We start from the raw sequence: 26,462 nt of genomic DNA, 5'->3' as shown, positions 1-26,462 counted from the left end.
GAGGGCAATGGAACTTAAGGGGCCGCCCAAAGTGCGGATAGTGCTCTGCTCTCACAACAAGTGATATCTCTCGTCAGCGAGTAGTCGGTCGTCTTCTTCTTGGAGCGAGATGACATGAAAGCCAGTGCCCCCTCCCACGACGGATTCGATGGCTAACTGCAGAAATCAGGACCGCATTTGTGCGCCGGTACTCACCTCCGTCTCTAGGCTCGCAGTGCGGTTTAGCCGTACCTGAGATCGATGTCGATGTCCCGGTAATTGCCAGGACAACCTTCTTTGGGGATGCCCTGTCAGGTAGCTATGCCACCCCCCCCCCCCCCCCCCCCCCCCCCCCCCCCTCCCGCGCATGGTGACATGCATCCTCATTTCACATAAAATGTATCTCCTAAATATCTTAACATGGCTTTCATCTTTGCAGTTCTCCCGCAGAAACGAGTGCTGTTGTCATGATTGCCCTCGATCTTGGCAGAATTATTTGCGGTGCAGAGGCAGGGCACTGACAGATCCCCAGCACTCTCTATAGTTGCTGCTCTTCTTACCATATATAGATACCAGATTCTCTACATTCAGTGATATGGAGCCCCTGTGGAAATTGGCTTACTTGCTTGAGCCGGCATCACTTGTACTGATCACGACAGCAGTGCTCGTAGTGTATTCATCTGCACAGCGGGCACTGAATTATGAAAGAGAGATGGAACGGCATCGTGATTTGGTGGATTCCTCCATCACACTTGATAGCTCTCAAGCACTGATGATTCCTGTGGCTAGTTCATGCAGCTTGCTCCTGATGTTCTACCTCTTTGCATCCATGTCTCAAATTATAATGGCATTTACTGCCATAGCCTCAGCATCTTCTTTTGCTTTCTGCTTGGCCCCATATGCTGCATCAGTCAATACTCAGTTAGGACTTACAGACCCTGTGGTGACAAGATGCTGCTGGTGGCACATAACTCGAAGTCAGATGTTCCTCATCTTAGCAAGCACAGGTGTTGTGGGGGCTTGGTTGATATCGGGGCACTGGTTTCTCAATAACATACTGGGCATCTCCATTTGTATAGCTTTTGTCAGTCACGTCCGGCTTCCCAACATAAAGATCTGTGCATTGTTACTTGTGTGCCTCTTTGTTTATGACATCTTCTGGGTTTTTTTCTCGGAACGTTTCTTCGGAGCAAATGTGATGGTTTCTGTAGCCATGCAGCAGGCATCAAATCCAGTGCATACAGTTGCGAATACCCTGAAGCTGCCTGGTATCCATGCTATCACCAAAAAATTGGAACTCCCTGTGAAGCTCGTCTTTCCAAGGAATTTATTGGGAGGAGCATTGCCCGGAAGTAATGAGTATATGATGCTTGGCCTTGGTGATATGGTGTGTTATACTTTATCCACTCAAAATTCTCTTTTATTCAAAGAATCTTTTTGAGTGCGCCACTGTTGTTTAGGCTCCTTACACGTTCCTTGCAAAATGCAGGCAATTCCTGGGATGCTTCTTGCATTAGTTCTCTGTTTTGACAACCGGAAAAGCAAAGATTGCAATAATGAGTTGAATACTTTCTGGAAAGGCCAGAAGTATGTATGGTATGCTCTCGTAGGCTATGCAACAGGTCTTATTACTGCTCTTGCTGCAGGTCTGCTCACACGATCTCCACAGCCAGCTCTACTTTACTTGGTACAAAACATCCTGTCCATACTTCCATTTTCTTTTACTGTTGTATTTGCATGAACAGGCTAGAGTAAGCCTTCATCTTTGCACAGAATTTTGTTGACGATGAAGTCAAATTGAGCTAATAGGATGTTTTGATACATGGTTTAAGTAAAGTGGAGGATATGCCTGTTTGGGTGCTAAGTCCTTAGAGGATCAGATTCTTCATCCGCAAAAGAATCTTGATCTGTCTGGACGGAATGATAGATGGATGAGATTTTGTGATTGAGAGATGAATAGTCTTATAGTCCGCATGCCCTGATTTGGGAGGGGCTGAAACTGGCCTTTACAAAACCCAAAGGGCGCTAGTCATATACTCAATTTGCAAAACACTTGACCTTAATCATGAAATCAAACTATAAAAGAGTTAACACACTTGCTAAACATAGGGGAGCTAGAATCGTCCTACTAAGAGACACAAAGCATAGATTGGCCCGAAAGCTTGGTGCCCCTTGTTTTTATTTCCTTAAAATTACTAGAACCATTCAATTTGAGTACAATGTAGCTGATTCTGCTTTGAAACCCTAAGTTACAGCTACTAGCAGTGGTATCTGCTCTTCATAGATCATTCCAGCCCTGCCAGCTCAGTAAATTAGTTTGCTCTCACCAACTATGATTAACAATCCCCAAAGCTGTCCAGATCTTCCACGAAAGCTTCAAATTTTTACACAATCTCTTCAAAAAGCACTTGCATGTAAACCAAGGTTGCTTCCTAGACAAGAATTCTATGCTGAATAGGGGAGATTCAAGCTATTCTAGCACTAGATACTTCAACTAGCCCTGCACAATGCTGCCAGTCCAGTTTTGCCCTTTGCATACAGAAGAGAGAGTATAGTTAGTCCTTAGTGGCAAAACTGCACAGAACTAGAAAAAGCACTTGCATGTGGTCCAAGACAGTTGTCAACAGCAACACCGGTGCTTGTTGAGGAGAGAGAGCTGCACAAAGCCTGTATGCATCCCCAGACAACAAGTCTTTGCTGTCCAAAGCAGCCCACAACAGGTACCGCAATAGCATGACTTCTTCCAACCTTGCACCATGTTGTTCCACCCTGAGTAGGCTTTGAGGAGATGAGAAAACAGCCTCTTTGCATGTAAGCTCTTGGGGTAGGGAAAAAACTGCCACTATCTTGTAAGAACAACCACAACCCCTTCCTTGCATTCCATAATTGCCTTAAAAAGTGTCTCCATCTGCCAAAAACTAGCACAAAAACTTGACTTCCAGTTAAAGAACAATGAAAAAAGATGGCTGCCATGATGAGCGGAATGATACCCAAGACCCGATCTTGGAGAAGAAGGCATTGTATTATTGATTAAGGATATGGAGGCCATGACTAAAAAACCTTGCCTTTAGTCTAGTTAGGATTGGTAGATCCCTACAATATTAGTTCTTAATGGAAACACAAAATGCAACATGTAAATACACTCGTGCCTATCAAGGAGAGAGAGTTGCACTTAGTTTGTATGCAACAACAGCCCATAACTATTAGTAATATAGGATGAACTCTTTCAGCCTTGCATCTTGTTGTTCGAGCTTGAGCAAGCTTCGATGAGATGAGAAAACGTGTCTTTGCATATAAGCTTGTAGAGAAGAGAGAGAAAACTATAACTATCCTGTAAGAACTGTCATGGGGACGATAAATTTTGAGATGCTATAATTTTATTGATAACATTTGATCAAGATATTAATTAAATGTGTAAGGTTGTTTAGCATATGTGATGCACATGGTAATTATTTCATGGTAACAGGCCAAGGACCTTAAGGATGTAGTGGGTGTCAAAGGCAAAAGTTGTAATAAGTTATGCTTGGCAGGCACTAGGTGGTCCTCGATGTTAGATTTGATCCTAGACTAATTTATTGGCCATTGATATAAGTGGTGACATTGGAGACCATACATTAATTAATTGATTAATGCGAGTCTAAAGATCAATAACTGCTCAAGGATACTTGGAAGACACATTAGCCTAGTCAATTTAATTATTGGTTGGTGAAATTAATTTATTGAGCACTAAAATAATTATTAAATTAATTTTCGAAAACAATATTCTAAAAATTAATTTAGTAAGTTGAAAAATGGGATTAGAAGGTTGCCACTTGGCAAAACTTGCCCATGTAAGTGGAAAAAACGTTTTTAGGAGCTGGTGGAAGTCTATTCTAGCATTGTGAGAGAGGATGAGGTTGTTAGAGAGCAAGAAGAGGTTGCCGATGTGATTTCCAAACATTAGGGATCGGTTCTATAACAAGTGACAGCAATTTGGAGCCCTCTAGGTGCAGGTGATAGCAACCCAGGTCCTTTTGGTGCAGATGATAGCATATAGGAGAAAACAATAGTCTTTTTGGTTGTCCTAAGTTGTAGATGATAGCTTCCATGGTTGTTTGAGCAGAGCAACAATAGTTTTTCAATGTTTCTCATAATAAAACTTTGAAATTTCTCTCTCTATAGCATTTTCTCATTCCCTAACTATCTCTCAAGTTATCTCAGCATTTTCCAGTAGTTTGAGCTATCAGAGGAAGAGATTTTAGTCAATCTTTGTTGTAAATCCTAATTAATAGTAGAAATTAGGGTTTTGACAATCGCCTCAAGATGTGTGTGCAGAATCGAGAGCCTAGAACTTGAATTTTAGTGGTTGAAATTGAGGAATTTCAGGGAGATTCAAGAGGCCAACCAGCCAATATTAGATTTGGGGCTTAATTTGTCTTTCAAGGAGCTAGCCAGCCAATATTAGATTTGGGGCTTAATTTGTCTTTCAAGGAGCAAGGTCAAGGCCAATCCCCAAGAAAGCCAGGGGCCAAATTGGCTTGGAGGCTCGTTGGTCAATTTTGACAGCAAGAGGCACTTGGATTAGTGGAGGAGATCAGATTATCTCAGTTGTACTTCTTTCATTTGCAATACAAGATAAAGAAATATGGCAAGGGGTACCAATTTTGGGGCCAACAAGGTGTCCAATGTCCAAGATTAAAGTGGTAAAGTATGCATTTCTAATTTATGTGAATTTTATGTTTGTTGTAATTAGTGCTAAATCAGGTTATTTACCACCCTATCCAAGGAGGAAGATTGGTTTCAAGAGTAGCCACAACGCCTTCCTTGCATGCATCGTTTGCCTCAAAAAGTGTCTCTATTTGTCAAAAATTGGTTCACAAGCTTGACTTTAGTTGAAAAAACAATGAAAAAATGATAGTTGCCATGATGAGTGGAACGATACCCAAGATCTAATCTCGGAAGAGAAGACATTGTATCTATTTTTGTTTTGATTAAGGATATGGAGGCAATATTCACAAAGGCGAGGTCCAAAAAACCATGCCTTCAGCTTAGTTAAGACTGGTAGATTCTTGTAATGCTAGTTCTTAATTGAAATACAAAATGCAACATGTAAGTACCAGAAGAGAAACTAGAACCTTCGTATGATCTATATTTTAGATTGAGACACTTTTGGTACTTAATTAAAGCAAAAAATGAATCTAAGTGTAGTTGCAGTGGAACTAAATGAAGAGTGAATAATAAAGTATGTAATAGAAGACAGAAAAAAAGCATAAAAGCAAGGCTTAGCCTATAGTAGCTTATAGGGGCGGTATGACAAACATAGAGAAACAAAAAATGCACGACACAAAGAACATGATATGTAGAATGCTAAATGAGAAAGAGTGAACAAGAATATGAACGATATAATCAAGGGGCCTCGAACTTTTGTGTCTCAAAGGATTACTGTAGAGGTGTCTAAGAATGGTGTCTAAGTACATCATACTTGTGATGCACCTTGAAACATGGTGGTAGTCTATTGGGTTGGAATGATGATTTCAGCTGTAGGAAAGAAAGCAGCACGCAGTGCTCTAGAGTTTAACAGATGTATAGTTGACATGTGGTAGCAAAACATAGGTTTGGTTGCCCTATGTATAGTTTGTGTAGTGGATGATGTTCATAGTAAGTTCTATAACAACGAATGTGTGAGAGTGCGCAACGGAAGAAGAAACATGAACACAGAGGAAGAGAGAGAAAGCAAAAAATGAAGGAAGAAAATCTGCACTGACTGAAATGAATGCTAAATACAAAGGTGTGGGCTGATCAGTCCTTGCACGCAGCCCGGAGCGTCAGCAAGGGCACCAGATCAGGCTGGAAGCAATGGCAGCACCAATGCTGGAGTGGGAGAGAAGGGAGAGAGTGCTAAAATCTGCAAGACAATATATAAGGGACTGATGGGGGGGGCCTTCTTCAAATGAGGAGGATCTACCTTCCCTTGGTGAGGGGGAGTCTCTTTCTCAGACAGGTGCTTTGAAGGTTTCGGAGGCTTCTCGGTCTCCCTCCCAGCAGGTGGGGTCTCTCAGGCTTCCTTTGTGGTATCGCTGGCTTATGCAAGATTCTGGTGTTACTCACTTTCTTGCTTCTTCTACAGGTCCCCGCAGATCAGCCTGATTACGGGCCCTATGGGATAGTTCACTCTGTGTGAACTATGCTCTTATGTCCTAGATTCTTTAGGATTCTGAGCCTTCCATTGTTGAGAAGGCTTTTGCACAGGATGTTTGGAGACCGTTTATGCAGGCAGAGCTTGATTCCATCCAGCGAAATCAGACTTGGGACCTTGTACCCTGTCCCAAGAAACGGAAGGTGATAGGTGTCAAATGGGTCTTTAAGACCAAGTATCTTGCCGATGGCTCCTTGGACAAGCACAAAGCTCGATTTGTTGCCAAGGGTTTTGCACAGCGGGCGGGTTTGGATTACTTTGAGACTTTTGCTCCTACAGCTCGGATGTCCACCATTCGAGTTCTTTTGGCTCTTGTAGCTCACCACCGTTGGCCTGTTTACCAGATCGACGTTAAGTCAACCTTTTTGAATGGCATCCTTGAGGAGGAGATCTATGTTTCACAGCCTCCAGGTTTTCTTGTGCAAGGGAAGGAGGATCATGTCTATAGGTTGTGGAAGGCCCTTTATGGCCTGAAGCAGGCTCCTTGTGCTTGGTACCAACGGATTGACCGCTTCTTTCTACAGTGTGGTTTTCAGCGCTCCGATCATGATCCCAACCTCTACTTTAGGGTTGTGGGTGACCTTTGTGTTTTGCTGATCTTGTATGTGGATGATCTTATTATTACAGAGAGCGACACTCAGCAGGTGGAGCACACTCGGTCCATTCTATGGCAGGAGTTTGACATGACGGATCTAGGGATCCTTCACTTCTTTCTTGGTCTGGAGATCTATCAGCTAGCATAGGGCATCTTTATCTCGCAGCACAGGTACATCTCCGAGCTTCTTTCGGAGTTTGGTATGGCCGAGTGTCGGCCTATTTCATGCCCCATGGACCTTGAGTCCAAGGTTCTGGTAGATGGAGTTCCCCTTCCTGACCCCACCTGTTACGGGTGCCTTGTTGGCTCACTTATCTGGCTTCGTCACACCCGGTCGAATATCTCTTTTGTGGTGGCTTTGTTGTCTTCTTTCATGAAGACTCCTACTTAGGATCACTGGCGTGTCGCCTTGTGTGTCCTTCGGTATTTGCAGGGGACTCGATCCTACGGGATCCTGTATGGAGATGGGACAACTCTTTTTGGATGGAGTGATTCTGATTGGGCAGGTGATGTGGATTCTAGACGATCCACTACAGGTTATGCTTTCACCCTTGGATCCGGTGCTGTCTCTTGGAGCAGCCTATAGTGGCACTTTCTTCGACACAGGCTGAGTATCGGGCCTTATGTTCTACCGCTATGGAGGCAGTTTGGCTCCGCCGTATGCTGGCAGAGATTGGCTTTTCCTCGACAGGACCTACGGAGCTGCACGTGGATAACCAGAGTGCTCTTGCAGCCTATAGTGGCACTTTCTTCGACAGAGGCCGAGTATCGGGCCTTATGTTCTACCGCTATGGAGGCAGTTTGGCTCCGCCGTATGCTGGCAGAGATTGGCTTTTCCTCGACAGGACCTACGGAGCTGCGCATGGATAACTAGAGTGCTCTTGCTCTGGCAAAAAACCCGGTGTTTCATGCTCGCACGTAGCACATTGAGGTTCAATACCACTATGTTCGAGAACGGATCGTGGATTCGGAGCTGGCGGTGGCCTACTGTTCCACAGCGGACAATGCGGCTGATCTCTTCACGAAGTCTTTGTCTCAAGCTTCTTTGCCTTATCACATGCAGATGTTAGATCTTCAGACCCTCCCAGGATCTGAGAGGGGGTGTGAGCCTGTCTTGGGCCAGTCGGTCAGCTCCTGGGTGTAGGCAGTCGGCCCATATTATGGGCAGGATGGACATTATAGGGCAGTTGGCATTTTTGGGCCAGTTGGCCAATTTTGGGCCAAGTCGGCGAGTTTGGAGGTTGGGGGTGGGGGGGCTATATATAGTAGCCCCTCCCCATCAGTCCCTTATATATTGTCTTGTAGATTTTAGCACACTCTCCCTTCTCTCCCACTCCGGCATTGGTGCTCTCATTGCTTCCAGCTTGATTTGGTGCCCTCATTGACGCTCTGGGCTGCGTGCAGGGACTAATCAATCCACACCTTTGTATTCAACATTCATTTCAGTCAGTGCAGATTTTCTTCCTTTATTTTTTGCTTTCTCTCTCTTCCTTTGTGTTCGTGTTTCTTTTTCTGTTGCGCACTCTCACATGTCTGGGTCTCCACAAACACCTTCCACTCGCAGATACGGGAGTACGCCTCACTCTTGTACTCCAAGAAATAAGGCCACACATAACGACTAAAGTCATCCACAACTAGCATCAGATACTTGGTCTTCCCAAGGGAGGCCGTGCCCATCGGTCCCCAAAGGTCAGTATGTACCAACTTGAGCGGGGAAGTAGCCCTCCTGGAAGCAACCTATGGGTGAGGTTGCCTATGCTGCTTGCCCCTCAAGCAGTTGGGGCATAAAGTGTGAAGAGAAGGGAAATCTGGAAGTCCTTCCACCTTCTTCCTCCTGGAAGCCCGCTGAATGGCATCAAGGTTCAGATGCCCGCAACGAGCATGCCAAAGTAGCCCAAGCTTGTGGGAATCCCTTGCAGCCAAGGCTGTGAGCGTGTAAACACTTCTCCTCGGGATGAGTGCCCTTCCCACAGTGTGGGCACTTGGGCTTCTTCTCCTTCGCATCCTTCTTGTCCTTCTCCTTCGTGTCCTTGGCCTTCTCCTTTTGCTGCTTCTTTTTCTTGCCGCCACTAGTTTCTGTAGTAAAATCCTTGGTGGAGCCACTGGCACCCACCTCTCTGAGACGCTCGTCATGCTTCAAGACAAGCGGAGAAAGTTCCTCCCATAGGAGTTTCTCGCGGGTCCTCGAGGTGATGAGGCTGGTATAGAAGACATCATACCGGGTGGAGGGCAGCTGAGTCAAGAGAATCATCGCCATATCCTCGGACGAAATCGCTCGACCAAGAGAGGCTAACTCGCCTCGCATATCCTCCATCTTCATGATGTGCTCCTTCATGGAAGAAGAATCATCAAGACTGAGCATCCGCAATTTCTTCTCCAACGAAATCTTGTGGGCGAACGTCTTATGCTGATACAAAGACGCAAGCTTCTTCCACACTTTTGCCGTAGTCTTTAACCTGTGAACATAAACAAGAACAGAGTCGTGAAGACTCATAAAGAGAAAGGAACGGGCTCAAGAGTTGAGCCTATCCCACAAGGTTGCGGTCCATAGAAGCCCCATCTGATGGATCCACCAAGGGACGGTCGATGGATGAAGAAATAAGCTCCCATAGGTCGAATGTGTCGAGGATGCACTCCACCTTACACGACCAGAGGGAGTAGTTGGAGCCATCCAACTTGTCTTCCTTCGGAAAGGAAGGGAGTGTGGGCACCTGTATCGAGGGAATCAAGGAAGGCATACGAACATCAGAAGCAGTCTTTGCCGATGGAACCTTCATGGTAGATGGAACCCTCTGAGATGCATGGATAGAGGAAGGATGGGTACGAGGAGACTCCTCCCGTCGTTGATCACGAAACTCCTGATAATCCTATGTCCGCTCAGAGGAATGATGAGAAAGAAGCTCATCCTCTGAGTCATCGAAGCCTGAAAACTGGTAAGACATCTTCCAAATCTACAAACACCAAACAAAGTTTGCCGATGCCGAGGGATAACCACCAGAAGGGTCACCAACCACCGGTTAGACTGTGAACGGCAAGAAACTGAGGTCGCCAAGAACCAGAAGCTATAAACGCAACTGGAGATGATGCAAACGCTGATGCAGAAGCCGTCAAACACCAAAACGCAGCTTGGGAGGGAGTCGCCTGCAAGAAGAGGGCCACCAGAGGAGACGAAAACCGCCTGAAGAGCAAAACGCCACCAGGAGGAGTGTCGCCCAGCTGATAGAAGGCCGCCTTGCAGCAAAACGCAACCAGGAGGAGGTAGATGGTGATGTGGCAGCCACTGGAGAAGGCGCCTGCAGCAAATGCAAGGGTTGGGACCTGCAAGAAGAGCCGCCTGGCTGATGGTGAAGGTATGGCAGCAGCAGAAGAAAGGGGATGGTGTCTTTCTCTGAAAGCTGTCCTCCGTGCTCTCAGTTAGGCAATGATGCCATGTGAGAGTGCGCAAGGGAAGAAGAAACACGAACACAGGAAGAGAGAGAGCAGAAAATGAAGGAAGAAAATCTGCATTGACTGAAATGAATGCTGAATACAAAGGTGTGGACTGATCAGTCCCTGCACGCAGCCTGGAGCGTCAGTGAGGGCACCAGATCACTGGAAGCAATGGCAGCACCAATTCAGAAGTGGGAGTCTGCGCATAATATGGGCCGACTGCCTACACCCAGGAGCTGACCGACTGGCCCAGGACAGGCTAAGAGAATGATGGTGTCATCAGCTTTAGTAAATCAACAAAACAGCTCTAGGCAGCTCTAGACAGGTCACTTTGATGATGTGGTAGCAAAGCAACTTGCTCCAACTAGAAAATAGCATCATGATGAGGTAGGTTGTAATGTCTTCCAGCTTGGTGGCTTAGTATAATGAGCTTCACCTTGAATGGGTGCTACCAAGTGAGTTTTCCTTCATCCAAAGTGCACTGTTTCACATTAATACAATACCAAATGCAAAGTGATGCTAAAAAAAATGCTATACACAATACAATGGTACTATTTGAGCAATCTTCTATAGGGGAATTGTTTATTTTCCCAAGCATATCTTTACAAGAAAGGATCATCAAGGCACATCTTGATAATGATTCCAAGCGGTGAATAGTTAAATATGGTGATTGAAATCCTATAAGAACCAAGAAAATGAAACCTTCCCTTCTCAGCACTGGATGGTAGAATAATTAAGCACCACCTACACCCCTGTATCGTTGGTGTTGAAGGGGGAAGGAGAAGCATCCAGTGAAGATGAGATAAGTATACTTGCTTCTAGGTGAAAGTTTGTGAAATAAATAACTTCATGTTAGCCGCAAGGAAGGTTGTAACTCGGCCTTGGTAGGAAAGTCTCTGTGTTGGCTTGAAAGTTTGGACTTTGATAAAAAAGAGTAGGCCCTTGCAATTGCTAGTTTCTAATTGAATCACAAGCAATGAGCTTAAGAATTGGATGAAACCATTGGTAGGGTAACCGTGAAACATTTCACCCCCAAAACGTTTCACCCTTGACATGTTGCGTTTCACCCCAAAACGTCTCATGTCCAAGAAGGTCCTAAGTGAAATGCGAACTGAAACGGCTGAGTAATATTTATAAGATATATTTTCTTATAAATATTACGACTCATGAGTCACTCTATAGTATTCTATACAAGTACTAAGACTTGAGAATCATCGCATGCAAGTGTCCAATTTACACTTATTGAGTTGAGAGTCTAGACAATAAATTGGTTAGTTGAAGACATTGAATTGGTTAGTTGAAGAATCAAACAACTGCTGAGTTCAAACTTCATGTGCACCATGGATTTAATTAATCGAAGGCTCAAAAAATACAAATCATAAACAATAGTTTCAACATTAGCCAAGACTTGAGACTCTAAGAGTTTGTGAGAATGTAAAATCATGATCAAATATAAAATACAATGCATACATCTCTTAAAAAATGAATGGTTCAAAAACCCTAATTTTAAGTTCTCGAATCTCAAAAGCACTACTCTATAGTATTCTCACTAGAACCGCCATCACTTTCACTATCACGCTCAAATAAACTTGGAGTTAATCTTAAAGGCTCTGGGCCTCTTTGTGCATGGCAACAAGGAACATGAGAAGCAACTGCCAGTAGATGACTCCGCAACTTCACGACCCCTATGTGTAGAGGATCGGGTATGGCGCTTCATCCTTTCAATGTTCTCACGGATGAAGTCATAGACATCATCTTCAGGGGTTTGGGGTTGCAACATAGTCACATTTGCTGCTCACACAACAGTCTTTTAAGAATCAAGGTGATGTGGCATGCAACTTGCTGATCCCTCACCATCCAACGCACCTATTTTCTCAAGCACTCGAAGGTTGGCATTTGTATATGCTAACTTATTCAATTGGCTAGTGCTAAATTTGCAAACACTAATGACATACATATAAATTATAATGTTCAAGATACTTCGTAGGTAACTACGTTATTTCAAAGCTTTATATTTACCATTACCTATTGTGGTTTTTGGTGTGAATATCACCCATAATGCTCCGAAGACGCTCTGTTGCTAAAAACTAATCGGTTGTGATAATACTCACAAAGCCACCATTTGAAGGGTTGGAGTAAAATTCCCAAACTTCTTCCACCAAGATACTGGAAGAGCAAGATTATCCTTATCCTTTGCTATTTGTCTTACAAATTGTGTATTTGCATCTCCCTATAAGTTAGGAGGTCATCCTCAACGCTATTTTGCATAGCAGATGTTGGATACACTCTCTCCAAGTATTGCGTCTATCCTAATATTAATATTTTTAAAAAATCCCAACGGAGTCTCCCAAATCTCATGACCTAGAAAGAGGTGGAGAAGACCCATATCCATGATCTCAAACACCTTGTGTAGTGCTTTCTTTGTCTACTTGACATTCTAGGTACGGTCACCTACAACTAACCTTTCTTCTTGGAAAGGGTGGTAATTCCTACAACAATCAGCAAATAAACTTAAATTGAAATGCACAATTTACCTTAATAATCTTGGACAATAGACACCTTGTTGGCCCCAAAACTAGCGCCCCTTTTGGTATTCCTTGAACTTCAATTGCCAATGGATGTATTACAAGTTGAGATTTCACAATCTCCTTAGCTGATCCAAAAGCCCCTTGCTGATCCAACAATCGGCACATAAATTGTGCAACCCTTGATTTTTACCTAAGACTTTCTTTAATTGGACCCCAACTGGCCAAATGTTACCCCAAAATTTACAATGGATGGGTTGGGTATCTAAAACCCTTCACAATACAAGTTGCAAGTCAATTAGCCAAATGCTACCCAAAATTTACAATGGATGGCTAGGCATCTAAAGCTCCTTACAATACAACAGGTTGCAAGTGTGATTTCGATATACGATGCCTTATCCTTTTGGCACAAGTCTCGAGGTGGTTACTAAATCTTAATTTTTGAACAAATTTAGGTTTATAGCATAGATCCCTCTACTATCCACCAAATTTTGTTGAGATCTACTCAAAATAGTTGAGAAATGTTGATATATCCTAAGAAGGGTTTGGAGAAGGTGAGAGAAAGCCAAGATGAGAGAAAATTTTAATTTTCGTCGTGAGAAAACAATCTTCTACTGCGTGTTCCACCCTACATTTAATGCGGTTATCTATTGCCAAGGATCTCCAAAATGCTATCACCTAATCAACAATGTTGTTGTCAGTCCCTAGAAAATATCTCCCTGCTGTCTGTTGCTTGCTGAGGCCACCAAATGGTTGTCTTTTGTAGCAAATTGCTGTTCTCTAATTAGAAAATGGACCAACACATCTCTCTCTCTCTCTCTCTCTCTCTCTCTCTTTCTATAGGTTGTAAACTGACTGAATGGCTAAGATCCAACCTCCAAAAAAGTTTTCTCAATTTGTATTTTGCCAAATAATAGTCTTCTAAACCCATTTTTCAGCATTATCCAACTATTTGGTTAATTTTCAAAATCAAATAATCCTAAAAATTAATTTTATACCTTTTGAACCTACCCAAAGTTAAATGTGTCAATCCATATTTAAATTGGCTAGGCCATTTGCAACCAAGAGTGGTCCCTAGCCTCTCTTATCCTTAAACTTGCATTAATTAATTTATTATTGCTAGTCCCTAGTGTCACCACTCACACTCATTGGCCAAACAACTATCCTAGGATCAAAGCTCACACCAATTGACCACCAAAACCTAGTTGGTATAACTTATTACAACTTTTGTCTTTGACACCCATCATATCCTTGAGATCCTTGGCTTGTTACCTAATACCATGAAATGGCTGCCTTTTGCATCACGTGCTAAACAACCTTGCACATTCGATTAATATCTTAATCAAATGTTATTGGGCAAATTAGAGCATCTCAAAATTTCATGTCTCCATGATAGATTCCTCCCGTACAATGTCCAAGTATCTTCTATGCTCTATCTCATTCTATGAATAGACAATTCTGTCATCAAAGAAAGTGTCCACAAATCCTCTATGTGGCCTAAAGATACGATTCATCATCTAGTTAAAAGTGATAGGGGCATTTATAGGTTCAAAAGGCATGACTATAAACTCATATGACCCAAAAGATGTCTTGAAAGCTGTCTTAGGCATATCCTCTGATCTAATGCGTATCTGATGGAGCATTCGTAAGTCCAAAAGGCATGACTATAAACTCATATAACCCAAAAGATGTCCTGAAAGCTATCTTAGGTACATCCTCCGATCTAATGCGTATTTGATGATACCCACTTTCCAAATCTATACGACTGAATATGGCTGCCCCTTGCAATCTATCCATAACATCATTGATCCAAAGAATCGAAAACCGATTCTTTATCATGATCTTATTCACAGCTTGATAATCAATACACATATGCCATAAATCATCATTTTTCTACACCAAAAGCACTAGAGAACAAAAACAGAGATGAGCTAGGCTAAATCAGTCCTTTTTCTAACAGCTCATTCACTTGACTCGTAATCTCCTTTTGCAGGGCTGACTCTGTAGGGTGACTTATTAGGTGGGTTACTTCCAAGGATAAGATCTATGCTATGATCTTCAAGCCGTTCAGGTAGTAGCTGCCCATGAAATGACTAAGAGAAGCAATCAACACACATTTTGAAAAATGACATGGAATCCTTCTATAACTTGGACATGTTCCCAACATTCTCACTATCATCTTTATCATTAGTAAAAACCAAGTATGTTAAAATATGATTTTTCATTACTTTAGAAATGACAATTGTAGAAACAAGAAGGATAGACTTCCCTTTTAACTTCACATCAAGAGTGAGTGTCTTTCCCTTATGCTAAATATATTAGGAATAAAGGGCCACCATGTCTTTTATACATGCTTGGGTGTGAACACACCCTTACCACTTGTACATTAGTACATTACATATAACTATTACCAAAACCTAAGAGGGGCACTCTTGGTACCAACACATCGTGCTTCTCTCTCTACTACCGCTCACTCTCACTCTCTCACTCACTCGTTCACACACACACACACACACACGCACACTCTCTCTCTCTCTCTCTCTCTCTCTGACCACGGAGCTCCTGACGAGCCCTGGACTTGCCCTGCATCTGATCCCATCGGCCGCGGAGGGAATGGATGATGGAGATCCATAGCTCTGCTAAGGTCACAAGTGCTAAAAGTCTCTCTCCGTCGAAACCCACCTGGCATCGCGCCTTCCAAATATGCCATCCAGTAAGACTCCCTATGATCTCCCATATCTCCGAGCGGTCTGCTGTGGGCTCCGGTACTTGGCCGATGGGTAGAGCCTCCAGACCAATGATTGCGCATGACGCTACCTCGATCATGAATATCGTGTCTTGCATCCCGGCCTCATACGAAAGGTGACGGCCCTGGCTGACTGCTTGCCAATAGAGCCACTCTCCTGGATCCCACTCTAGCTCATCAAGTGGTCTGCCCTCCCAGATCCAAAGGCGCCACTCCTGAGCTCCTTCTAGAAAACATAGGGGTTGAGTCGCCAAGTCTTCCCCTGAAGACCCACCACCCGAATCCTCCTCCACAAAAGGGTGGCAATCCCCTCATCTTGATGCCCTATGTCAAGGGCCAGACGTCCTCCCTCCTGAATGGCGAAGGTCCCTTGGGGGGCGCCACCCACTTTACTTGCCACTTGAAGAGGGATGCCTGCTGGAGAGAACCTAGCTGTCCTTACCTCCCCGGGCTCTATCGGCTCTCGTATCGGGGGGGCAAGCCACTTTGGAGGTATTGCTGCGTCTATCTCTCTTCTCCTCAACTCCACTCCTCTCGTGCAACCTGATACTTATTGCAACACCTCCTCATTCGCCATCCTGTACACCTCCCGCCACGTCCTGATGGAACGAGCCGGGCCGGCCTCCTACCCAGCCCACTGGTATGGGGGCGCTCACCTATCTGTGCCCCTTCCCTATCTTTGACCTGGAGGTTCCAGATCATCGGATGACGGTCTATTTCCTCCTGACAACCTGGGGGGCTTTGGATTAGGGCCATACGGAGGCCTTGCCACACGCGGAGTAGGCTCCGAAGGAAAGGTGATTTGGGAGGGGGGGGGGTTGATTTGGGCTGACGTGAAGATCCATCTCAAGGATGGCCTCCACTCACCGCCAAGCCTCGGTTTACAATCCTGAAAGCCCTCTTGCAGTAATACCTTCCAGGTTTGCCCACCTGGTGTGAGAACACGGACAACTAGCTTGCCCAAGAGGGCCATACTCTGATACTTTGGGTCTATGATCCCAAGCCCTCCCTTTGATCGATGTCGTATGATGGTCGCCCACGCCACCTTGGCCCTGGAGTCCCTGGAGCCATCAGACCCAGACCAAAGGAAATTCCGCACTAGGCGGCGAAGCTGCCCTACGCACGATGAGGAGAAGCACCAACACGAGGCGATGTACCGGGCCGTCGCTAGGAGGACCTGGTTAACGAGCAGGGCTCGACCGGCTAGTGAGAGGCGAACCGTGCTCTAGTAGGTCAGTTTCCTCTGAATAGAATCAAGGACATGAAGAAACTGCTAGGCAAGTGTGATGTTGAGTCCCACCTGGAACCCTAGGTATCGGACAGTCTGCCCTCTGCTCACCCATCTAAATCCCAGGTGGACACCCCACTCCGTGCTGGAGTCCGGGTCTGTGAGGAAACCAACCGACTTTCACCAGTTGATTTTTGCTCCCGCTGCAACGTAGAACACATCAAGAGCCAGCCTCATTCTCTCCAGCATCACCTCATCGTCCTCTATGTAGAGGCCTGTGTCGTGTGCGTACTCTGAGTCTAACAATTCAGTCTTCTCTCTCATTGGAAGTCGGAGGCCGCGCAATCCGCTTACACGTGACCTGAGGAAGTGAGACATCGCCTCTGCGAAGAGTAGGAACAGGTATGGGGCTAGGGGACAGCCTTGTCGGACTGATCTCTCCAGCCGAAACTCCTCCCCTCGCCTTCTGCCTGTGAGAACCCTGCTGGTGGCTGATCTGTACAGGTCGGAGACCCCGCGAATCCAAGCGTGGGGGAATCCCAACTTCACCATAGTGCCCTCTAGGAAATCCCAGTCCACCCTATCATAAGCTTTCTCGAAATCCAAGAGTAATACTGTTAGTCTCTGCCCACTGTGCTGAGCCCACTCTGTTGCCTTAAAGAATGTAAATACATTGTCTAGGATGCTTCTATCCTGGACAAAGCCTGTCTGTGTGTCATGAATGATATCTGGAAGCACGGGGCGTAATCGCCTACCAATCATCTTTGCCAGTGCCTTATAGGCCATTGACAATAAGGTGATCGGTCTCCACTGGGAGAGCTCCAACCGGTCTCCTCCTTTGGAGAGAAGACTGATAAGGCCTGCCGAGAGACTCCCTAGCATCTGCCCTGAGGTGAAAATCTCCTGGAAAGCCCTCAGTAGGGGGTCCTTCACCACTTCCCAGTAGGTAGTGAAGAAAGCCTTAGAGAGGCCATCCTCCCTCAGGCATTTTTGCCCATCCTGTGTATGGAAAGCCTCCTCTAGTTCCTTCTCTGTAAAGGGGGCTAGGAGGGAGTGTCCTATCTCCTCTGTGACGAGGGACGGGGTGTGATCCCATACCTGTTGTTTGCATCTCTGTTCTCTAGCTGAAGCTGTCTCCTGTTGGAAGAGGCACGTGTAATAGTCGATGGCAATCTCCATCACCTCATCAGGGCTAGAAAGGGTACTCCCTTACTGATCCCTAAGGCTGTGTATCTGCTCTCCCGCGGTGCAGGGCTGGTGCACCTGGAAAAACTCCGTGCACATCGTGTCTCCCTTTCGTGCCCAAAAGGCTGCCAAAGTGCGGAAAGAGAACTCTGAGCGCCTGTCCTCTAGGCCAGCAATGGCTGCACGTGCACGCACCTCGTCTGCGTGGAGGGTGGGGTCCCCTGGTGTCTCTTGCAATAATCTTTGCGTGGCTGCAAGGTCCCGTTGGAGTGCTCTCTCCTCCTCCCAACACTGCTGCCTGGCCTGTACGGCTGTCTCTTGGCAGATTCTACTTGACTCGGCTAGGACCTTTGCAACCTCCTTTGCTATCCGGTCTCTCCTGTCCCACTCTCTGGTCCAAATCTGCTCTATCTGTCTCGACATCTCCTCCCTCCTATAGATCGCGTCAAGGGTCCGACAGGATCGTGTATCTAGGGCGGATGTTGGGGGGTCAAGTGTCAGGAGAACCGGGCAGTGATCGGATAATGTGGTGCCTGCCAACTGCTCAGTTTGGCCTCCAGGAGAGCCTCCTCACTCTCCCACATAAAACCTGTCCAATTGCTCCAGTAGGGCTCCACCTAGCCGCCTGTATCCCCAGGAGAAGTCCAACGACCTCTCCCTCCTGTGGAAGGCAGGGTCTTTCGAGGCATCACGTGCTCCGACTGCAAGCAAAAAGATCTCCCATGCCTCTTGCTCCTCCCCAGCCATGCCCTGGTAGTTTCTTCCTCTGCCCTGTTGGTCCTCCAAAGCCTCCAGGTTGTTGAAGTCTCCTCCAATAATCCAGGAGTCCACCTCTGGAAGTCCAACTGCAATCTCTACCCAGAACCTGCTGCGTGCCCTAACCTCTGTAGGGGCATAGACATTGAGGACTCCAATATACGAGTCCTCAATATCCAGTTTGATCCATAGAACCCTTCTTGCCACTATTGTCCCGTGGTCTCGTACACAAGTGGTGAGACTCGGGCCAATAGAGGTGCATATGCCTCTACTCCTGCCGTGGGCACCTATGGCGTGCTCCCAGTAAGTATGCGAGCTGCCCGGAAATACCTTCCCAACCCACTGAGCTTGGGTGAGGGTGAGCTTGTGCTCCTGCAGAAGCAAGATTTCGATCCGTCCGGCAAGGGCAGGTTGCAACTCCTGCCGAACAATCAGCTTCCTGGAGCCACGTGCCCCACTGTAGTGGAGACTGTTCACATTCCAGGATGCAAGATGTAAGCTCACGGGGAAACCTGTGAGTGACTGAACAGGCATCTGTTCGGTGTGGATGTTGTAGTTGAGGAGGAGAGACTGTGAGGCATGTAAGTGCGCTTTGCCACCGGTCTGGATGGTGAACTCCAGCCCCCCATGGTGGCCCTCGGCCGGACCATAGGGGTGATAGATGCTCTAGGTGGTACTATCAATGCATCTATTAGCCATGTTGAAAATCGCGACTCTGTACACTGGTAGAAGCGGACCGCCTGTGCCGGGGGCCACTCGATTACGTCCCTCGGCGCACTCCACTATGGGGGGGCTCGAAAGATAATGCTCAAGTGCGGGACGTCGACGCCAGCCCACCAGTTAATGTCCATCATGCAACCTGGCCACTGTTGTGCAAACAGTGCTAATGCTTCATCTCGCATCCATTGGGAGATGTGATCCGCCACCTGACTCTTCAACTCCTCAATCTGTGTAGTCGTCCACTCCTCTGAGTAAGATGACTGAAGAAAAAAGGCGTAGTTTGGTTTATCCGGTGGTGCTAGTAGGTGGACCTTGCCCCTCCTTGACTTACGAACTACAAAGATCCCCACCTCTAGAGGTAGTGGGAACTCTCCGCGCTCCGCAACTCGCAGTAGGGACCATGGGCCACTGTGGAAGAACTCTTGTGGCAGCAGCTGTGCTTGTCCAGGGAAAGTGTGGCGGGTGGCAGGGGCGGATAAGCTAGTGGCTGTGTGGGAGAGGGAAGGCTGCTGGTGTGCAGAGGAGGTAGGTGTGTGTGGCTCATCACCTCCTGTGGGAGGAGGGGGGGTGGGTCTAGGGGGGACTCACCTGATCTGGGTGCGGATCAGGGGGGGTGATGTGGGGGAAGAGGATCGAGATATGGTGGGATGGCTGGAGATGCATGGCGGATGTGGGGGGTGGGGGGGGGGGTGGTGGCCCTGGCAAGGGGGGGTTGTGGGCCAAGGTCAGTGGGGGGAGGGGGGGCATGGAATGTGGGGGGGGAGGTGGGTGAGGGGCTTGTGGGAACTCAAGCGAGGTAGTCTGTGGCGCATGTGGAAAATGTGGGGGGCTGCGGTCCTGTCGGGTGGGGCGGACGGGGGGGGGGGGGGCTGTGGAGTGCTCTGCCGAGAGGGGCCGCTCGCCCGCCAACACCCTGTTGATGAGGCTGGGTCTGAGGAGTTGGTTGTGCCCCCCCTTGCCGTCTCCCTCTCTGTCGTCTCTAGACCTGTGTGAAACCGTCAGCGTCCACTTGTGGACTTGTGGGCGGAGCCGCCTTGGCTTCGAAACGCGCACAAACTGCTGCTTGATGCCCAAAGTCGTGGCAGCACAGGCACTGCCCTGGTTGCCCAGTCACAATGACCTGTTGCCTAAAGGAGTGCTCGCCTGCCTCAATCTCTAGGAACTATGGGATATTCTTGACCTCTTTCACTGCCACTCATACCTTTGGGACTCCTGCAGCTGTCATTGCATCTGTGAAGGACGCGGGAAGGACAGTGCCGAAGAGCCTGACAGAGGGCCAGGCCTCCCGGTGACACAGCACGTGGGGGGCGGGGGGTTGGAGGGGAGGAAAAAGATAGGTGCGCGGGGGGGGGGCAGGTAGGTGCAGGCGGAGGGGGCAGGGCGGGTGCAAGGGGGGGGGGGGGGGGCAGGGTGGGCGCAGGCGGCGCACAGGGAGCTGGCGAAGGCGAGAGGGATGGGCGCAGGTGATGACGGGGAGAGTGGTTCTTGTCGATGGCGAGGGAGGGAGTCGCTAGCGATGGCGCTGTAATGGCGGGGCACGACGAACAGACGGGGTGGGGCACGACGATCAGACGGGCGGGGGCACAGCGACGTGACGGGCAGGAGAGCTTCTAACTACCATCACTTTCACTATCACACTCATGAACTTGGAGTTAATCTCAAAGGCTCTAGGCCTCTTTGTGCACAGCGATGAGGAACGAGAGAAGCAACTGCAACAAATGACTCCGCAACTTCACAACCCCGATGTCTAAAGGATCGGGTCTAGTGCCTCGTCCTCTCAATGTCCTCACGGATGAAGTCATGGACATCATCTTCAGGGGTTTGGGGTGTTGAGAAACCCTTCACCCGCAGTTTGACAGCCCGTTTGTACATTTGGCTTCTTCATTTCAGCATTCATTTACTGTAGATGCATGCTACTGTCTCTTTTCTCTCTCCCTCCTCTCTCATATTCATTATCTTTCAGTCTTGTCCATACACTTCCACATTCACTGCACTCTGATAGCTTTGTGCATATTTCACCCACAAAAAGTGTAAATTAGAGGCAGTTTGACTCTGTAATTGTTCTATTCTTGGATCTCTTTGAGCAGCAGCAACAATGTTATTGGGAAGCAGTCTTTTATTCATGCAATTTGGATTTTTTGAAAGTAGCCAACCCATATGTGTGGATTTGTTTGGACTCCAACTAGCTTGCAATCAGGGAGTAACAAACTCTGGGAATTTACATACGTGCATCTGTTATGCAATAACCCTAGGGTGAAGAGATGGACATTGATATAAGCAGAAGGTAATTGTAAATGAGCCAGAACGACCCAGCAAAATGATACACAGCTTAGGCACAAAAGTTGCAGCATTGCTGGCAATGTCATCAAGTTTACATTAGCTGCATGTATTGAGGTTCACAATAGCATTGAGCCTTGCACAACTTTGGGACAACTCTCCCATAATCAGGCCAATTCTTGAAAGGTACGTCAATATATGCAGTCACGCCGGATTTAAACCTCCACTTTAACTGAGTGCAAGAAAGCTCAAGTATTACTCCGAAGTCACCTTTGGGGCTACATCATTGCTGTATGTGTGTGATTGACTGTTTTTGCATGTAAATGTATCAATTCTGGTGTAAGAGCTGCTCTTGTTGCAATTGAAAGGTAGCTCATGATTTCTGAAATTGACCGGAGACCATAAGTTCATGCATTGGGCAATTACAAACTTTCAGATGGTTGTGATAAGGTCTTAAACTGTCCTCTTAAAGCTTTTCACTTTGGTCCATTGGATTGGCTGCTCTCATTTGATGTACGTATGCCTGTTACAGGTTCCTTCAACTTTAGGCCCTGTCGTGTCTTCTGCGTGGGCAAGGGGTGAACTTCAAGAATTGTGGAGCGGACCAAGGCCTGTTGTGAATGAAAAAGCTCGAATGATGGAAGTCTGACTCTTTGGCTTTATTATGGTGTAAAGAAACTCCAATTATACTGCTTCCCTTTCGGGAAATCGGGGAAAGGGACAAAAGAACGGCTCTATTTGCAAAAGCTTGAACCCCTAGCAGGGGTTACTAGTGTAAAATCCTCGCATGACATTGCTACTCATAGACAAACTGTCAGCTACACCAACAACTGAGCCGTTCTGTTAATTACATCACCAACTAAGCAGCTTACGTCTTTGTTAAGTTGATGTCAAGCAGGATTCTTGTATGGAAAACAATCACCATAGTACTCAGAAGAGCACGGGATATAAATCCTGTTTAATTCTCTTTATTGATCACCTGCTCAAAGTTTCTAAAGCTTACATTTAAATTTGTTATTAAGCCTGAATGTGACTTCTGATTTTTAATATTTTGCATTCTAAAGCTCATGCATAGATCTGCATCCTTCCTGCACAGCTAGTTTATAGTTATATCTATATAAAACTTGCCCAACATCAGTGTTGTATTGCCATGTGATGTTTGCTTATGCATTATTCACGTGCCATTATGCTTCATTATGTTTTTGATAGGTGGATTATGTGTTTGTGGATACGCAGCTTTATCCGATAAATCACTTCTTACAAGAGGAGCGAATCTAGAGAGGCAGTTCAAAGTATTTCAGGAAATTATGTTATTTTAACTAGCATTCATCTCCTTCTTTACCAACAGAGGCACGTAGCTAGGGGGATGTTCACAGTTATCTTTATCAATGTGAAATAAAAACCCAGCAAACAATTATTTTAATATTTTGATATATTGGGACTAGAGGACAACCTTCTGCAAGTGCATTTTTTCTTATTACCAAAGTAAGGCCCACAATTGGTTTTAAGTACCCAATTATGAAAGAGTATGTCATTGTTAGTGTTATGTTTTTAGAACCTTTGTGTTTAGGTCCTGTGGTTCGCAAAGAGATATATAGGACAGGTTAGAGTGACACTTCAAGAGGGATTGCAATGCTCATGCACTCTTGTTATATATCCAGTCTAGTTTGTATATGCTAAATCACTTAAACTCTTGCCACAATATGCATGGAATAGTGCTATGAAAGAACTATTTTAAAGTCTGACTTTTGGTCTTCTTATCCATGCTTCAATGCCCTTAGATCCATAAGGTGATACCCATACAAGTCAGAGTATTCATTCTTCATTTCCACCAATCCCCATGGCTTTTATTAAGGTAATTGTACTCTAATATTCTTCTTGGTACAAGCCAAGTCTAAAATTTGTTGTTTTTAAGCGAGATACATGATGAACCCTAGTATCTCACACTCCCTTTCTTATTGCATTGTATGATGTGGCATCTTGTATTCATGGTTTACCCTTATGATGATTTGCATTTGACAAACCTTCTAGTAGAGCATGATGTGTCATCTTGTATTTTCATGGTTTACCATTGTGATGATTTTCATTTGAGGAAATGTTAACAGAGTCCTCTCTTCTTGGAAAACAAAAAAAAAGGCTAATCACATAAGCCATGTCTTGCCATTCCATCCTCCATTAAAATGTATTTTGTGCTTCTCTCTCTTACCTCAAGATAGGTGATTAGGGGAAAAAAAGTAAAGCTTTCAATAAAGCAAGGAATGCAAGTCTCTGATAACATTTAGCTATGCACTCAATGCCTAGATTCTCTTAGTGCTTTGTGTTGGTGTACTCTTGGTGCTTTGCACGAGGACTCAAAGTACACTTTATGTGGCGAGAGTCTTCATGGGTAGTTGAGTCACAAAGAAACTAATCATGAGAGATCCCAAATCTTTCACATTATGTATTGATATTAATGTATTTAAGAACATATCTTGATACATGTGTAAACATGCTTTGTAAATGCTCCAATACCCTCAACATGCTTAAACACTTTTGATGAGGAGGATTAACTAGTGTGTAGTTTTTTAGCTCAACTATTTTGCAACCAAATCAAGACCTATTTTGATGGTTCTTAGGTCTTGTTTCCTTGTGTCTTGGCTTAACTTAAAAAGAGATGATTTGAAGGCTCGATACTATAAAAAGAAAAGATTTAAAGGCTCGATACTATAATGTTTTTTTTTTTGGGTTGGTAGTGCCGCCTTGGGGGGTTGGGGGGGGGGGAGGGGGAACTAGTGCACACATGAATGCAAGTTCAATTCTAGACCTTATTTGGAATAGGAGAGAGAGAGAGAGAGAGAGAGAGAGAGAGAGAGAGAGAGAGAGAGAGAGAGAGAGAGAGCACATTGATGACTTTTAGGATCATCCCTTAGAATGGGTAACTTCATGTGCCTCATCCTCTCATATTAGCATATGGCTCTCAAACTACTTGGATGCATGTTTTCTTTTCTCCATTGAGAGACTGGCGGTGTACCATACAAGTACAACATTACGAAAACACATTGCATTTTGTAGCCTTGGCAACATTTCATGTGGTAAGAGTATAGTCATACGTGTGTTTGGCAAATATGCATCTTGGATTGTAGTAAAATCATGTAGAAAGCACTTAGAAGGAAGCTTAATTACATGATGAAGTGGCCACTTCCTTACTTAACAACATATATACACACAATATTGTATCTTCATGTATATACACAATATATATACATCTGTTCATTTAAATTAATAATTATTAGTATATATGCATAATACTTATTAATAAATGTTATACATGATACAATTATTAGTACATTATATACTTATTAATAATTAATTGTAATACATTAATATTAATTTGTATAACTTATATCTTAATTATAAACCATAGGTAACTATTAATATGTTGTACATAATAAATGTATATATGATGTTATATACATTAACATTGATATTTGTATTGAATATATGTTATTTTATATCTATTCTATAATGATATAACATATTGTATGATCACACACACACACACACACACACACACACACACACACACACACACACACACACACGTGTACGTGTGTATGGCATCTCGTGAGGGGGCAAAGGGAATCTAAATCATGAGGAGACACGGCAAAGTAGGGGAGTTTTTGGGGAGAGCTTGAGTGATTCCCACGCGAGCTTCCTAGAAACCTCTTCTTAATAAATAATATAGATGCAAATGACTTTTCCTTTATATGAGTTGTAGGTTATGTACTAATAAGGCGAGTTGTATGAACAAATTTATGTACTAATAGAGAGAGTTGCGTGAACACTGTGGATTAAATATATTATATACTCTTGTAGATTGGACTAGGTGCTCCACGTCTAGATTCTCTTAATGCTTCCACTACAAACAAATCAAAGCAAAAATGCAGAGGCACAATGCTCATTATTGGGAGTGTCTAATTTTTTGTGAAAGCATGATGGGGTATGTTTCATTTAAGTGAATATAGAAACACCAATTTTGATGCACTTTCAATAATTATTTTTCCAAGTCAATAAAAGCAAACTTACATGTGCACATTGTTTTAAAATTATCTATGCATGCAATCTTTTTGGCTTTTCTTTTGAGCAAAAGATAGAAAAGCATTCGGTCTTTAAACACTATTTTAAATGAGAAGTTTCTAGGACGTTTCCATGTAGAATTTCTCACATGATTACATGCAACACCTTTTAAAACACAAAACTTGATGATATTAGGTATTGTGAAAACCTAAATAAAAGAAATGAAATGAAAACCTTTTCGTGCAAATAGAGAGAAGAGAGAGAGAGAGAGAGAGAGAGAGAGAGAGAGAGAGAGAGAGAGAGAGAGAGAGAGAGAGAGAGAGAGAGAGAGAGAGAGAGAGAGAGAGAGAGAGAGAGAGAGAGAGAGAGAGTTGAAGGTGTTACCAGGTGTTAGAGCATTTATACCCCCTCCTCTTAAAACATCCAAGGCTAGCTTCATTTTCAATATCTATATAATTATGTACAGTTTGTATGTGTTTATGTTGGTTATTTATAACTTGTTTGTTGTTTTTAAACGAGAGAGAGAGAGAGAGCTAGTTGAACGTGTTACCAAGTGTTAGAGCATTTATATCCCCTCCTCTTAAAACATCCAAGGCTAGCTTCATTTTCAATATCTATATAATTATGTATGGTTTGTATGTATTTATGTTGGTTATTTATAACTTGTTTGTTGCTTTTAAACAAATCCATGTAGTTTGTAGCTCCTTGATTTCTAATTTTTATTATTGTATGCAAGTTGTGCTATGCGTGGTTATGATTGCTTAAATAGGCATGTAGTTGAAGGTTTATTT

At 44.8% G+C, this 26,462-nt stretch overlaps 1 protein-coding gene across 1 annotated transcript; it reads left to right on the top strand.

Moving 5' to 3' along the window:
- Positions 1-22,591, top strand: SPPL1 (SIGNAL PEPTIDE PEPTIDASE-LIKE 1). Its single transcript, XM_087681563.1, has 4 exons — positions 1-294; positions 419-1,366; positions 1,469-1,666; positions 22,148-22,591. The coding sequence occupies exons 2-4, from the start codon at positions 575-577 to the stop codon at positions 22,262-22,264; spliced, it is 1,107 nt and encodes a 368-aa protein (XP_087537689.1). The 5' UTR covers positions 1-294; positions 419-574; the 3' UTR covers positions 22,265-22,591.
- The last annotated feature ends 3,871 nt before the right edge of the window (positions 22,592-26,462 follow it).

Source organism: Lygodium microphyllum, chromosome 7 (assembly GCF_053477565.2).
Source record: "Lygodium microphyllum isolate KBCC chromosome 7, Lygodium_microphyllum_v1.1.10, whole genome shotgun sequence".
Taxonomy (NCBI): Eukaryota; Viridiplantae; Streptophyta; class Polypodiopsida; order Schizaeales; family Lygodiaceae; genus Lygodium; species Lygodium microphyllum.
The sequence above is the reverse complement of the archived record's forward strand: the minus strand, read 5'-3'. Positions and strand labels throughout refer to the sequence as shown.